Source organism: Ostrinia nubilalis, chromosome 6, assembly GCF_963855985.1.
Source record: "Ostrinia nubilalis chromosome 6, ilOstNubi1.1, whole genome shotgun sequence".
Lineage (NCBI taxonomy): Eukaryota > Metazoa > Arthropoda > Insecta > Lepidoptera > Crambidae > Ostrinia > Ostrinia nubilalis.
Window position 1 is genome coordinate 8,474,370 of NC_087093.1, and position 16,564 is coordinate 8,490,933.

General features: G+C 34.2%; 2 protein-coding genes across 2 annotated transcripts; both read left to right on the top strand.

The window, feature by feature from the left end:
• The first annotated feature begins 3,385 nt into the window (after positions 1–3,385).
• On the top strand, positions 3,386–5,104 carry LOC135072808 (uncharacterized). The gene is made up of 3 exons (XM_063966845.1): positions 3,386–3,434; positions 3,824–4,134; positions 4,790–5,104. The coding sequence occupies exons 1-3, from the start codon at positions 3,386–3,388 to the stop codon at positions 4,892–4,894; spliced, it is 465 nt and encodes a 154-aa protein (XP_063822915.1). The 3' UTR covers positions 4,895–5,104.
• A 158-nt stretch (positions 5,105–5,262) lies between these two features.
• On the top strand, positions 5,263–16,471 carry LOC135072535 (uncharacterized). The gene is made up of 2 exons (XM_063966477.1): positions 5,263–5,546; positions 14,784–16,471. The coding sequence occupies exons 1-2, from the start codon at positions 5,514–5,516 to the stop codon at positions 16,413–16,415; spliced, it is 1,665 nt and encodes a 554-aa protein (XP_063822547.1). The 5' UTR covers positions 5,263–5,513; the 3' UTR covers positions 16,416–16,471.
• The last annotated feature ends 93 nt before the right edge of the window (positions 16,472–16,564 follow it).

Genomic DNA, 16,564 nt, shown 5'->3' on the forward strand with positions numbered 1-16,564 from the left:
TGACCAGCCAGTACAGATGTACAGAACACCTGTGTTTCAGGTCGCTCCGCTACGACGATTCTGGGTACGCTGACCCCGCGTTCGACCTCGACGATGAATTGTATAAGGCGCGAGCCGCCTTGTGACAGTCGCGGAGACGGACCCGCTTCTAAGGTCCACGAAGATACGTCATATACATCCTTAATCAAGATTATATTAATTGGTACATGTCACCAGCAGTCAACTGCCATTATTAAAATGAATTATTTATTATACTTAATTACATACTGAACAATAAAATACAAGCTTGTTCAGAAATATAGCAAATGCTTTCGCATCTTTATGCTTTTCCGTAGTCCAAACTCCAAAGTCCACATTTATGTAAGTTAAGCTCAAAGTAATAATTATTTTATTAACAGGCTGTTAGATATTTTATGCAACCCCTAGAGAAAATGGTGTTATGAACTTAATATCATATTGTACTACTCATAGTTATTTAGTAAGTAATAATTACTTATGTTTATTAAAAGTAGGCATTGTTACACAGTACATAGGTGTTTCTAGCTCTCTGAAACTTAAGTTCTCTTTAGATTAGAACTTTTCTTGCTACATTTAGCACACAAATACGATTGGCCCTATTTTAGTTTATTATCAGTTTATAAATAATTGTTTAAAATAAATCAATAAAATATAGGCTAACCCACCTTGAAAATCAATACGAAATTGATATAGGTACTCATAACGTAGTACATAACAAACAAATTATTGTACCTATGCATGGCTTGCTAGTAGAATAAAAAATCCTTAATTGATACATATTGACTACCGGAGGCCCAAGTAATTGTTCTAATTAGACGTTAGAGTATAATTATAAGTCATGTACCGCTTGAAACGATAAATCATCATTATTTGCTATACATGATTGGTGTCTAGCCAATCCTCAATTTGAATACATTATTTTTTGCCACTAATTAAAATAAATATTGATGTTTAAGTATGTATGTACAGAATAATGTTGTACAAGTTTGCTGTTTACTTTATCATGCGTTATTTTTTTATTCTTTTTATAACATACCGTCTTCCCTATTTAATAATTATAGTTAATTTAGTTAAAAATCATTTAGTCTTAAATCGTTGATTATAATTTTGATTAAAATTAGCACTGAAATTGCTTTCCATAAAAATATTAATAGGTATTTAGTTTATAATGTAAGAATGTTGGATATTCTTTAGATTGTAAAAATCACGATTACGTAGAAGTAAAGAAGTGTTACATTATTCTTTAAATGTACCTAAGTATTCCTTGCAAATATTATAAAAAGTAACGTACAATCTTCAAAAATAGTTGAACATTAATAATGTTTGTGTACTTACTTGATTCTGACTGTACCTAAATTATTATGCTACAAAGTACACAATTATTATGTCCATAGGCAATTGGATTAGATGTATAATTGAATGGTATGACATACATTATTACTATCAAATACATTGTAGGTTCTGACGGTACACCTAGCTAAACACTGCAGTGGCATATCTTATGTATGTAGTATTAAGTGCAATTTTGCAACAAAAACGTTTAGTTTTATGTGCTGCCGACTGTACAAAAAGCCTAGAGACTGTGGCGGGCGTCTCGGATTAGTATTGATTGGCCTTTTTATTAGTCAATTCGATTAATTTATTCAAGGAAGTTGTTACATTACAGTAGATCTATCATTAAAATTAGACGAAATATGTGTTCACCAATATATTGGATTGAAAATTGGTACGTAAGTAAACCAATAATTATTTAGTGGATTAAGTCGATCACAAAATAAATGTTTAGAAGAAAAATAACCTGATGTGGAACACTTTAATTTTTTTAATCTTTAAAAAGTGAATTTAACCATTTGTGAATTTAAGTTAAATCTTTTTCAAATCTAATTGTTTTACTCGTACCTTACGCTTTTAGATACTTAGTAACAAAACGCAAAATTATGATTATAATTATTTAAATTGAATAGTTTAATAAATAAACTTATTGCGCAGAACTGTTTTTTCGAGTTTATCTATATGTATTAATTCTACTAATAAGATACTAACGTGTTCCATATTTGGTCACTTTCCTCTCTAATACAAAATAATTACTGTTTCATTTAATTTCTACTATTTGCTTACTACGTACTTGACTAAAATAATTTAGACAACTGGACAGACAGGTAAGTCAAGCTTAAGTTTAATTTTGTTTGATATATGTACGATAATACGAGTACATACGTTGATATTCAAACAACTGAGAAGTGACAAATGAGCGAATTGTATTAATTAATTGCTTATATGCAACACAATTAGGTAGTTAGCATTAGATTGATCATAACAATAGATAGACATTAAACAGATTAACGTTTATTGCTCCAATCATATTGTGTTGTTTAAAACACTGAATAGGCTACTGTCTTTTATGGTAACTATTAATCTTGTTAAAATAACAAAATAGTCTTTAGTAAAAATATAATTATTATAATCCTCGTTCATATTTCGGAGAGTGTTATCAACTCCGACTTAGTATTGATTAATTATAATGGCTAAATTATTTGCACATAAAAGCTCAGATTCAGAACCAAATTATCTAATTTTCATACACACGTTACAAATAAGTAGGTATTTTATACACACAAACAAGTACGGCGGGCACTCGTCGTATAAAATTTAACATAATTAACATTTACACAACTTAAACAAGTAATCTCACATAAGATCACTTTACAAAAAGTAAATATTAAGACTGTTTCACACGGTGTCATTAACATGTTAATTGGTACTGTGGGTGGACTAAAAACATAATTATAAATGAAGTACTAAAAATTGATTACATTACCTACTTGTAATCTACGAGTATGCTTGATGTCTTTATATTGATAGGTACTTCTATTGTATATTCGCAATGTAAACACATCTTTAATCTGCCTTTACTCTAAGTGCAACCCATTACAACCGGTTGCAGACACTCGTCTAGACCACTTATATTACACTAATATAAAATGTACTTTGTCGCGCTTTGATTTATTTATATCTCGATAAACTGGTGCATTTATTTGAATGATATAAAGAAATGCTGAGAAGAAACAATAGAACCAAAACCACAGAATAATAATAAGTACTCCAAAACTTACAAGAGACAAATCACATCTGTAGGTAGTTAAAAATAAATGAATGTCTTCTTTCCATCAGGGTTTGTTACTACCTTCCTTCTTGTTTTTATTCTTACTCATTGGTTCGAGCAAAAAGGGAGTATAAAACTGGCGGTAGACCATAAATTTTATATATGGGGGGGTAAACAAATATTTATTCAGATGCAGATTTCAACCACCAGCCGCAGCACTTCGTATCAGATCGCTAGCACGCGAACATCGTAAGTTCGTGCACAATGCTCTGCCAAGCATTGTACTTTATCCTAGTGCTCAGTCTCAGCCCGGGTAAGTACTAGCAATAAAGATAATTAGCTTTCCTAAATTAACAATACAGGTTTTCATATGGCTTTGCACATTTACCTTCTCGTAATTAATGAGGTTATTTTGCACGTTAATCAAATAGTAATGTGCAAAATTGAAATAAGTACTAGGTACTTATTTGAAATTTAATTAGAACAAACAATGAATTTGTAACGATATGACCTGTATCTATTAAAGCAATTTTGAGTTTAATTTTAATTTCAAGCTAGTCGAATAGCGACGTTTCGTTTTAGCAATAACCTACTCTTTTTGGTGTAGTAAAACTATCTGAATTACCTTTTATGTATTCACATTTTTTCATCTCGGTTCATTTTAATACTAATCTAATCTAATTATATTACATTGCTTTACAGTGCTGTCAAGAAACGTCCCGCGCTTCGCCGACTTGGATGAAGATGACCAGCACTTGTACCGCGCTGCGTACGACACGCCCTCCTACGACCACGACGAGTATGAGTACGAGGAAGATGGCAACAAGCTGGACCTCGTCAAAGACGGACTCTGGGCCATCAAAGCCAAGATCAAGGAACTGAAGGCGTTCGACAAAGCACTAGCAGCGAATATGCTGGCGACCAAGATCAAGGTGAAGGATTTGCTGGAAAATCATTTGGGCGAGCTGAAGCATCATCATCACGATAAGAAGAAGCCATCGTATAGCTACCAGGTGAGACTTTTTTCTAAAACTACATGACCGAAACACATTGATAACTAAAAAACAGACTATTAATTTGTAATTAGTAGGCAGAAACAATCAAAGACTCGTCTATGTCTAGCAGCCAGTATCTAAACCGAGATGATGTAAATGTCCACATTCATTTAGAAATTAAAATCCGCTTCCGAATCCGCAATATTAATCAAGTAAGTGACGGAGCTAAGTAACGGAGCTTTTCCGGATTTTCGTTTCGATATTGGTACTTTATTGTGTTCGTAAATTGTGTAGAAAATATGCTTAATCTTTTTTTGACATCCTTACCTAAGTACACGTAACAAGTTAGAAATAGATATTATGCTCACTTGGTATTAATTACTGGAAAAAACTAATCTACCTATTTACGTATTATTTACCTTTTATTTACTTTCTTTTTTGTCTTCATATTGATTTTTATATGAAGTTAAGCGACTCTATAACAACTAAGTTTTTCTTTTGTTTATAAATATTGTTTAACAATACATTTCGTAATATAAATATAAATCTAAGTTAAAACACTAGTTCGTTTCTATTTGATTTTGGCATCATTCCAAATGAACGTATAATGATTCCTTGACTAAGGTCTTGCATTTTTTTTCGATAATTCTGATGTAACTATTTTCTTTTCCAGGCTCCTTCATACCACCAGCCTCAATACCCAGCTCCCCAGTACGGAGGCGCAGGCGCACAGTACCCCGCTCCCCAGTACGGTCACGATCCTTACTACGGACATTAGCATCAACAAACGGTTCCATGTATTTGTTTATTATTATTATTAAAATAATGAATCTCGTTAACTAAAATTTTTGTTACAAATAATTATTTTCCGGAGCGCTGGACGCAATTAATCGTTAATTCTCATCCACTTCTTTGTTCATAAAGAAAACTGTGTTGAATTAAACATGACATATTTTATAAATAAGTATAGTTCAGATATTTTCAAATAAATCACTAGTTTGATATTATGTTGATTTTTATTTTATTTGATAAACATTGGCTGTCTGGACCTCAACGCCCGCTAGAGCCTGATACGTCATAAGAAAGTGCATTATTAAAATAAAATCTTAATTGGCAAGGTCAGTAGCACTACTGAATGCCGTAGGTAGTCGATCGCGGCGCGCGCGCACGGCACTCGTGTACTAGAAGCGAGTCGCTTTTTCAGATTCGAATAATCGAATAGTGAATTAGAGGTCTTCGCTTAGTTTTACGTTGTGACCTGGAGCCGCCGAATAACAATAGCCTGAAAACTTTTTTAAAATGTCTTTGTTAATCTTACCTGAAAAAGTGGACATGTCCTTATCAATACAGTAGACTCGAACAGGCGCTACGTCCAGGAGTGCAGCTGGGGTTACGAGATGAACAGCAAGTCCCTGTGGATGTTTTTGCTGGTAATACTTTACACATTTTATTATAAATCACATTATTATATTAAAATACTCCAACAGTAAAAGAAACAAAACTTTATGTAACAGCTGTTTTAATTGATCTTTTTTCATAACTTTGGAATTCAATGACACAATTTATATATTTTTTTAATTATAATAAATATGAAGAGCATTAAGTAAATATCGCACTAGTTACTAGAAAACTATTTTCCGTAATGTTAGACCTTAATTATAGATATTACCTATTGCCTATAGATGTTAAACCTTCGCCTGAGGTCACCCCATTGCAATTCATTAAAATATGCCGTTTATTATAGTGAATATTCAAAACATATGTCATAATAAAATATAAAGCAGTGTAATCGTGAACCAATGACCCTGTCATGCCAGCCTAGCTTTCGATTTGCTAACTTTACCTACATACAATATCAGTGTTGAAGATTATACTGATAAATATCGAAATGAAACTATCTGTTAAACTAATACTTAATAGGTAGGTTACACAGTAGCAACATGCCTTAAAGCAGAGAGGCATGACTGAATTAGTCTAATTAATATAAAGAAAACGAACTAAGGGCATGTTTTGAGTTCCTATTTCCTACTAACTACATAAGTTTCTCAATTTATTATTTCTTCAGCTGTTTTTAAAGCAATAAAGCAACTTTGTTTTATGTAAGTATACGAAAGTTAAAAAGAATAGCTAATAATACCTACTGTTTATTTCGAATAAGCTGTATCAAGTAACCCGGTATCGTGGAATACGAAATAAATATAAAAAGCAACGCTCAAGAGGTTTCAACCCGAGTCTCCAGCTAAACGCGAAGGCTTAAAAAGCTTTTATTTGCTAGACCTTACTTACTTTGCTCACTTTCTACGGCAACTTCTCTTAAACTCAAGCTATACTCGTAGCTATATTCTTATTATATTATAATTTATTTATTATTTATTATCATGTTTAATACTAATAATTTATTTAACTTAAGCAGTGAAGGCAACTTGAAAGAGTGTAATGAATTTTTATTTTAAAAGATTTCCACTGCGTCATATTTAGGCTTAAACAATACCTAATCTAATTTACATACTTATTATTTGAATATAATCGGTGTTTCATCTACAATGATTTAGACAAAATTGTGAGTAACTTATGAATTGTTGAATTGCAATGAAGATTAATGTTAATTGTTTTGTCGATTATTATTAAAACCAGTAACCAATGAGTGGGTGTAGATAATGAAGTGGACGTAAAAAGTAAACATCGACATACGTTTAATAAATGTCAGGTTGCTCTTTACAAAACTGGATCGGCAGTGAGGAGTAAGTATTTTGCTCTAGTTGAGGCGCGGGCGCGACCACTTCCTGTTGCACAGTTTTTGTTTCCAAGAGGCCTCGTATAGTGCACTGGGTAATAATAATTTCCTACATAGTCCTTCTCAGAATGTATCTACATCAAGATGTGAAAATAGCATCCTTTACAAGATGCTACAAAGCTTAGCTTGATGTGCCGTCGTCAGTACAAGGATGCTGATGGCTAAATTAATGGAAATAAGAGCAATGTGCAGCATGTTTTTCATTAAAAGTCGAGCCAACATCCCACGGCTATTTACAGACAGAAAAGAAAGACCGCATTTTATAAATATTTTATCGGTTTCCAGTATATTTTTAATTCTGTTACAATTGAGGCTATAGTTGGAGGCGGTAACACGCCGTATCTGTAACGATATGTCCCTTTGTGCTCTCAAGTTCTTTATCATCGACCAATTTATTTGCATTCGAGTTTAAAATACCGCACGATCTGGTAAATCAGAACTGGTTTTCTCGCCTCACCCTATGTACTTACAATAGCCCGGTGCAGTCCATATGAAGGTAATAAAGACAAATAGGTAATTCCAGATAAATTACGCTGTTTATTTGATAGGTTTACTTGTTTGGGATTTACAACGATGGTATTTTCCAGATAAATTGTACATTTTGTAAACGAATCAATTTAATTTTGTAAAGCAAAAACAAAGAAACTATAAGCTGGCTGACGTAATATATGTGTAACACAGTGCGATTTAGATATTTTTAAATAAAAAAAAGTTAGTTGAACGCACGTTTTACGATTATGGACAATTAAATCATTATTATAGAAGCAATATTAGAATTACGCACGTTTCTTGTAGTTAATCTAAATCCACAGAAGCGTGTTCGCATTTTCCTAAATGATGCAATACTAATTGAATCGCTAGTCCAAAATTCATGATCGGAAGTCATGTTCGAGTTTTTACACGTTCGTCTAGAAATGTTTTACAGAAATACAAAGTGTGTATGACTTTACATTCGTGAGTCAGTGTTTTAAACTATTCTACCAACTGAAAATTGGAGGTCGTGTACTAAATACAATTACAGTATCAAGCATCTTTAATCATTTTAGTTTTTAACGTTACTTGAGAGTATTTCATGAATTATGTTGTAATTTGCTCAAAACAAAAGAAACAATTGTTTTATGCCCGAAGTAAGACTCGTAACATTTTCGTACACTTAATAAGGCACAATTGTATCAGATTATAGTTTAATGAAAGCTTCTTCTTAGCTTAACTAAGTAGTTAAAATTTCTTAGTCTCGGCACGTTTAAAACTGGAGAATATATCTACTATAGGTATGTATAAAACGATGGACATTTTGATGAAACAAACATGTTTTTATATTTCAATGGAAATAAATCAGGTAACTCAAATCTGACAGTAGATCTATGCACTCGTACATCATGAGATTAATGAGATACGCGAGCTAATCGATAATACTAACAGTGTTAATAATCGCAGAATTGCAAACGGAAGCCGATATTTAGCATGAAAACGTAATCATAACTATTACTAGCTCGGGCAACTACACAAATCCGTCCATTACCTACTCTTTGTTACATAATATTTGTCTAACTAAGCTACTATTTAATAATCAAAATTTCGCATAAGCTGTTTAATTAAATTACCTGTCAAAGCTGTATTAATTTTTAAAATCACTTATTTGTAAACCGATTGTTCTTGGGCGGGCTGCGCCCTTTTGCTCAACTGGCATCCGCAGAATACCAGTGGTCGTGACGTTCTCTCTGCCGTCACGGCTTATACTGAGCAGATGCCATTTTGGTGCATGTACTTTACTGTTTGGTTTTGTTATATCTATTTGTTATTTTATTTTGTACTAGCATCGAATAAATACTTTTCTTTCTTTCTTTCTTTCATTACCGCTCACGGGCATGCCACGTGCATTAGTCCTTAGTATACAAAAGAAAGACAGGGATGTCAAACCTAAAGTTATGATCGGGAAAATAATTGACCTGAAATATGATACGTTACTTCTACGTTACGAAATTAGTTACAACCCAGACCATTGTTCATACAGATGCATCACCAATGTCACCGTAAAATTCTAATCAAAAGTAGGTATAGGTAAGATGTCATCGTAACAAGCAGGTGTATTATAATAACTGAAATACAGTCATTGGTGAATCCGCATGCACCCGAATTCTGCCAGCGCCTTTGGCAGATTTTTATGACAAAAGTTAACAAAGCGCCTTATTTCACTTTTGTCAAAGAAAACTACTGCTTACACACTTACATTCTACTCTACTCATACCAACTCTATTTGCTAGGGTCATAGAAAGATTGTTTCAATGTTAGATCGCCAAGGTGTATTGACACAAACTACAAAGTAATATAATTTTTCCACTTCTTGTCTTCAGGCGATAAAAGAATGCGTCAAAATCAGCATACATGCAGCTCACTTTTTTTATTCGGCACATATTTTATAATGTCAATAGTCAGACTGGTAAAATATTGCTTACCTTCGAGAACGTTATGAGCGAATGGTTTGTTGTAGAAATTAAAATCGTTGTCAAGTTCAGTATCGGTTCAAACATTGGGTGAAATATGACTGGTATTATGTCATGCGCGAAGCGAGCAGCTGACCGCGCGCCGCGGTTCAATTAGGCTGCGACAGTTCGCCCTCGAAGTTGATGACCTTCCAGTCCTTAGAACAAACCTTTTATTATACACTCGTACATTCATGCACACTTCTTACATACCTATTACTCATATTGTGAATTTATCTCGGCAAAATATTCCACAAGGCAATTATTATGGATCATGTCTTGCTACATGTTACAGTAAAGTGTGTTCTATTCTATTCTAAAGACTAAGCTCTCGCCAAGTACTAAAGCTCGGTATTTTATGATAAATAAATTCAGAAAACGACGTTTGAAATTGCATTGTTTCAAGTCCTCAAGTTAAGTTATTCATAATTTTCACCCTCAACACAAAAAATACTCACAACTAGGGACAAAGCAAAAACTCCGCATAAGCACAACTTTAACAAGACAAGGACCATATGGATAATTGCACACTCAAAACAGGAACTTCGATTAGCTTCGATTCCCATAACTAATACTTAATTTCACGTGCCCATTAAAGCAAAGTTTTTGTCTACAATCAACGATTAAATTACTCGTTTCCCAACCAGATACCAAATCTCAAATGTACTGGAAGGTTCATACTGTTATCTGTTTTATGTAAAATAAATGTATTAGTTTATTTAAATATAATATACATAAACATAATGGATTTCGCCGCTCAAATTTTCGTAGCCTATTTTAGACATCAACGCGTTAGGTCCATTTTAAAGCTTATTTTGGTTTTTGTATTTTTAAACTAAAACATATCGAAATCGTTTAATACAGACACGCATTTCAACTTTCAATGATACTTTAATCTACTAAAATAATAATTTTACTTTATTTTAGCTTAGTATTGAAGTACAGAGAACAAATCAAACGCGTGATCTATCATTCTTTCAACGTCTATTTTGTTGGCTTAATACATATTATTTATGACTATAGTAAACATTGTCACTTTTATTATACTGACGCTACTTTTGGGTGTTCAACAATACCTAAAACAATATAAACAACATTCTATTCATGGTTTTTATGCGAGTAAAATCTGGTCTTCTGGAGTCTAGGCGTAACCGTTCTTCCTACCTAGTTTATGTTCTACGCAACCGTAGGTACTTTATTGTAAGTAAAATGAGGATACATAACTATTAACTATATCAAAGCAAAAAAGCTGTGCGTGGCCTTAGAGGACTGTCACCACGGTTCAAGTGCGTGGCGCCGGCGGGGCGTGGCCTGTGGGTGCTCTACCTACGCTTGTTGGAGTTAGGACTTAAGAGCTTAAGAGCTGATTTATTAAATACTAGCGGCCGCCCGCGACTTCGTACGCGTGGATCCCGTTTTACCCCCTTAGGGGTGGAGTTTCGTAAAATCCTCTCTTAGCGGATGCCTACGTCATAACATCTACCTGCATGCCAAATTTCAACCTGATTCGTCCAGTGGTTTGGGCTGTGCGTCAGTCAGTCAGTCAGTCACCTTATTTAAAAGACAATCTCAATACATTCCAAAGCTCCGTTTGTTAAAAGTCAATTTTCTAAATACATTCAAAAGCTCCATTCATTAGAAAGTAAGTATAATTTTGTACATTGACGGGAAAAAGAGGAAATAGCATCAAGGTCGTAGGACCAGTACTCAGCTTTTTGTCATTTGTGCCTTTTTTGTTGCATATGTAGATTCGAAAACGAATGAGCAGTTACATTAAGTGATAGCACATTTACTAGTAGATAGTGGGATATATTTTTTTGATAACCCCTCTACGGGATGAAGTTCTAATGAAAGAAGGAAAGGTTTTTGTCTGGCTTGTAGTTATGAAATCGTGAACTACTGGGACCCTTTTCCGAACCCTACAAACCACGCTGCAAAGTCAACACGATATGGCAAAAAATATTAGTAGCAATTTGTTTCGGCATCGTTAATTAAAGTAATATTTATTTTTCCGCCTTGACAAAACCAAGACATTTTTATTTACAAGTTCTAGGTATGAACTATCAATTGAATGTAAATAGCGAACACGAGCCAGTGCCTACTTATGGTCACATAGCGCCTGACACCATTCATACTTCATACATTCAGTGTAAGGTCGCAGTTTCTTCACAGCGGAATTTCGTATGCTTCCGCAATTACACCCACTTAGGTCAATATCTAAGGTAACTTTACAGTGATAGACATTAAGGTTAGATATATTGACATGTTTGAATGCAATGTAAGTACCTACCTGTTCTCATCATCTGTGTAGTTCGATGAAGCTACACGGATAGGTGCGAAGTAAAACCGCGTACCACCCACGTTTTTGTTTAGGAATTCCAATGTGATCTGGTTTATTTTTTCTGACCTGTACCTACCTACTTATCTACCGAGGAAATAATTGATGCTATATAATTTTTTGAACTAGTTTGCTTTTTCCTGTTGCTTAATAATACACCAAAAGAGTATTTGATAACGTAATTTGTGATCAATTAATCTTAATCATCATAAGTCATATAACTTTGACGAATTTATATCAGAATATTTTCCTAATAAAGTAAATGAAATAAAACCTACTGAGCCATTGTAAAAGTCAGTAAGAGTACGAGTAACTTCATTCATTTATTCATACAAAGTAGGTAAGTATGAAAAATGTAATCTACTAGTTACTAACTTATTGCGTTTTATAGCTATCATACAGCGACAGAATCTGTGTGTACTTAGCGATTCAATAAATGTTAATTGATCTAAATATGTAAAGTATTGCAATAAATTAAGTCTAAGTAGACTTTGGTAATCGTAATTCTGTTATTAGTTACTTAATAGGACTATCGCCGGCATCTATCAGTCTATCGATGTAGATAACAAATGACTTTATCTCGATCGTTCATCGAATTCATCTGTGACGTGAGTGCATTGTCTGACAGCTGGCAGGCAAGGCCGGCGCGGTCACTGACAGCGCCCGGGCCACTCCGACCTGGGACTAGACTTCCCTCTGGCTAGTTAGTGCATATTAAGGCAACAGAACTCCCTAAGTATAATTAAATTAATTACAAGATTTATATCAATTGCGATAATTGGAACAAAATAACTTTAATTTAAAACAATTGCTAAGAAACAAAAGATTTAGGTAACCTTCAGATGAGATTCACAACGATGTATTAAAATATTATTAAATGATAAATAAAAAAAATAAAACCGACTCCAAAAACATCATGTTACCACCTCACAAAGATACGAACCACTATCGTATTTAAAAAGTTGCCATCGCTACCTAAACACCACCCACACGCTGCACTAGCCTTTTGTGTAACGTGTTTCCCCGCAAAAAAATAGTTTCTTTTATTAAGGTCCTTAATACAAAACCACAATTGATTTATAAATCTACAATAGATTCAAACCCGTGTTTCATCTTATTGGATCAAATGTAGAAATTCATCCTATCACTGGGTTGAATCTAGCTTTGAGATTGAATCGGGTTCAATCGTCGTTTCAGATTTCAGAGTACGAGTCTCGAGTCTGAGGGGCTGACTTATCAAGGTAGTAAGTAGGGTTAACCCATTATTGAAATTGAGTATTAAAAAAGACCTGTGATTTGAAAGGAATTACATTATATACTTATTTCTTATCAATATGCGTGTTACTGGGATGTAACTCCATTCAAATTAGCGTCATATCGCTGGCTGGCTGGCATTCCGTTTCCGCTCCGTTTCTAATGCTCCGTCGCACCTCAATGTTAATAATATAATTAACATTCACGATCTCAATCAGCATTCAATCTTTATATATCCCTTGCACGATTTTCAACTTTTTTGATAGTTGCTTTGTTTTAAAACATATCCTGTTAAACATATTCCAATAAGGTAACCCGTGTCAGACTAAGAAAAAACAAAATGAATGAGAAAGCTCGTTTTTCCAAGCCGATGTTAATGTGCCTAGGTCATAATGTGATAAGTACAGCACTAATATTATCGTTTATCAATCAGTGCATAGTTACAATGTTCAACACGTGATCAATGTTCGTCATCATTAATGAAAGAAATGCAAAAAAATGAACCAATCTACAGGAAGTTCCATTTACGGTATCGCGGAATTCTAGAAATGTCGGTATATTTCAACTACTTATTTAACTGAAACAGATTATTTTAACTTATTCAAAGTCAAAGATTTCATATTAAACTTCAGGTTTAACTGTTAGTTACGTTTAAATAATAGTTACATACAAAACAATAATAATACTGCAATTTAATCAAAGCAAGCCTATAAAATATTCCTAAATGCTGATATTTCAGATTCTTTTGACGTTAAATTATGTGGATCGAAATTATTATGCTGTAAAAACGAGGCTTTGTCTGGAGCATTCCTACTGGCCGGAGCACAACCTGTTCCACATATTTCGCAGGTCAAACTAGCACATTAACTTTTTACACTGTCAGGTTAACGTAAATGTCCGTGTCCAATGTATCCGGAACATATTTCGAGCTGGTTATTTGTCTCACATAAGAAGAAACGCTCGGCAATATCACTCGGACATACGCAATAACAATAATTGACTACTTGTGGGAGGTAAAAAACATTGTCGTACTTACTAATTTATCAGTTATTGATGATCGCATACATATCCTTTATGTCGGTGAGTGTCTCGTATTGAAGCCGACAAATGGGCTGGCGCTGACTTAATGGCATACAAACATGTTATTGATAGGTTACTACTACTACTGTTATAGAATATAGAGTATTCTTAATTTGGAAATTAACAGTAACATGATCAAGTTGCCTTAGCGTCGTTGTACGTTAAACAGGAGTACTATGAACAACAATATACTCCTGTGTAACGTAAATAATATTTTATGTACTTACTCGTACTTGGTTGTTTTCTCTGTAATTTCAATATTCCGATATTACCAGCGCCAGCGACTATATGATTATACTTTAGGAAACGATGAAATTAAATTTAATCGAACCGATCAATATCATCTTGGAAAAGATCATTTAAAGACATTGTATGTTTTAAAATTCAGTACAGACCACTTAAAAGTAAAGATGATCTTGATTGAAATAAGACGTTGACATAAACGACACTTCCTAGATGTTTAATTGTAGGTCACAATAATAACAGTTCGTGAGTCACGGCATATAGGTACAGGATCTTCTTAGTCACTAAATTATTTTCTTTATCGTGGTAATATATAAATCTACATTTGCAAATTTATTGTCTTTTAAAAACTCACTAAAAACCTACATAATAAAATAATGAACCTTGAAAAGTTACATATGATAAAGCGTTTAGAGAGCTCATTTATCGTGCGAGATGGAAATTTGCTAATACTTTTTTTATTTCCTATTTTCAGATCTTGCAATGTGGAATCGTAACACCGAGACCTACCCAAAGTCAAGGAGAACCAGACCACTTCACGCACCAACAATACTCCTACGATGCTCTCAACAAACCAAAAGATGAAAGCAACAACGATCAAGTGATTTCTGTGCGAATCACTTCGTCAGTCGCAGTCGGTGGAATAAAAACAAAAAGTGATTTTAATAATACCGAAAATACTCAAGAAAGCTTAAAACAAAACACTTTTCCAACTTCGCTTACTACTACTTATGCAACGCCGTCCATCAACAACATAGAAATAAAAGAAACAGTAACGACTGAATTACCACCAAATTTAATAGGAGCTAATATAGAATTTATAAGACAGTTGAATGCTAAGAAAGAAGCAAAAGGCCATCATACATTAGATCAAGTTCACCCTTTCCAGTTTCATCAAGATTTAAATGGAACTGAAAATACGGAACCAGCTCCCATCACTCCATCAACTAATTTTGAAAATCAAGATGAAGACTCCATTGCTGAACCATCGATCAAAAATATTTTGGGTATAGACGACAAAAGTTATGAATATAAAAGTATATCAGAAGTTAAACCAATGGTGCAATCACCTCCTCATAACCAAGTGAATAAAAAAGATGTAAACAATGTAGCTCAAAGTTATATCCCTGGTACAGAACCAATATTTGATTTGCATAATAATAATGATACAGACGACTCAATAGCGGCATCCTCAGTTGAATCCATAATAACTGCAGAAAATGAAGATAAAGATGTTGAGAATTTAGAAAATGTCCCACTCGCCAGATCTATACCATTCTCGCCGTCCTCAAAAAATTATATTCAAGGTCTAACGAACAAAGCGCCAAGTGAAAGGGGGAACAGTGTAAGTTTGACGACAGTAAGTTTTGATATAGTGCACGAGACGCCTAAGCAACCTACTAATTATAATAATATGCCCAGTACTACATACACTCACTCCGATCAAGGTTCTAGTAATTCAAACCAATTTTATGAAACGCCTAAAGTATACAGTCAGCCGGCACAGATCTATAGTGAGCCTGCCAAGTTTTATAGTGAACCAGCAAAGATATATAGTGAACCTGCCAAGATTTATAGTGAACCGGCTAAAGTTTATAGTGAACCTGCAAAAATTTACAGTGAACCAGCAAAGTTCTACAGTCCAGCCGCATCGTTAAATCTTCCTCCAGAGACTCTTCCTAACTACACGCCTTGGCAAGTCTCTTCGCAAAATACGGCTATCCCTACCACTATCCCTACTACGCCTACCGTAGTTCCACTGCCCTCAGATATACCCAGTTCTCAAAGGGCCGTAGAACAACGCCCGGAAAAAAACTATGAGGTGGATGAAAAAGTTAGTGTTATAACTGATGGCCGCAGCCATGGTGTCCAGGAATCCAGTACGGAGAAATGTAAACAAGAGAATTGTAAAGTCGGCTACGTGGTTGAGGGTCGGCAGTACAAAAAATACCGAGTCGAGGAAAGAACTCCTGATGGTTTTATTGTTGGTGAATATGGTGTAGTCAGAAACGAAGACGGTGCCTTGCGAGGTGTTCGGTATACGGCAGACGGTGACGCTAGCCCCCGGCTCATATACGATGCATTAATGAAGTTCCTACAGCTGTAATAGGTAGTTCATAAGAAAACCGATGTGAAATGCAATAAAGCAAATGAAACTTCAAACTACATATTTTTCATTATGCTTTAGCTCGTTCAGTACATAAATAGCTCTACTTCGAGAGTTTTCATGTGTTTGCCATTTTTTTATTTTCCGGA

Coding starts and splice junctions, on each gene's coding strand:
- LOC135072808 (XM_063966845.1), top strand. CDS start 3,386: ATGCTCTGCCAAGCATTGTACTTTATCCTAGTGCTCAGTCTCAGCCCG. Junction 3,435..3,823: donor AGTGCTCAGTCTCAGCCCGG/GTAAGTACTAGC, acceptor ATTGCTTTACAG/TGCTGTCAAGAAACGTCCCG. Junction 4,135..4,789: donor AGCCATCGTATAGCTACCAG/GTGAGACTTTTT, acceptor TTTCTTTTCCAG/GCTCCTTCATACCACCAGCC.
- LOC135072535 (XM_063966477.1), top strand. CDS start 5,514: ATGAACAGCAAGTCCCTGTGGATGTTTTTGCTG. Junction 5,547..14,783: donor CCCTGTGGATGTTTTTGCTG/GTAATACTTTAC, acceptor TCCTATTTTCAG/ATCTTGCAATGTGGAATCGT.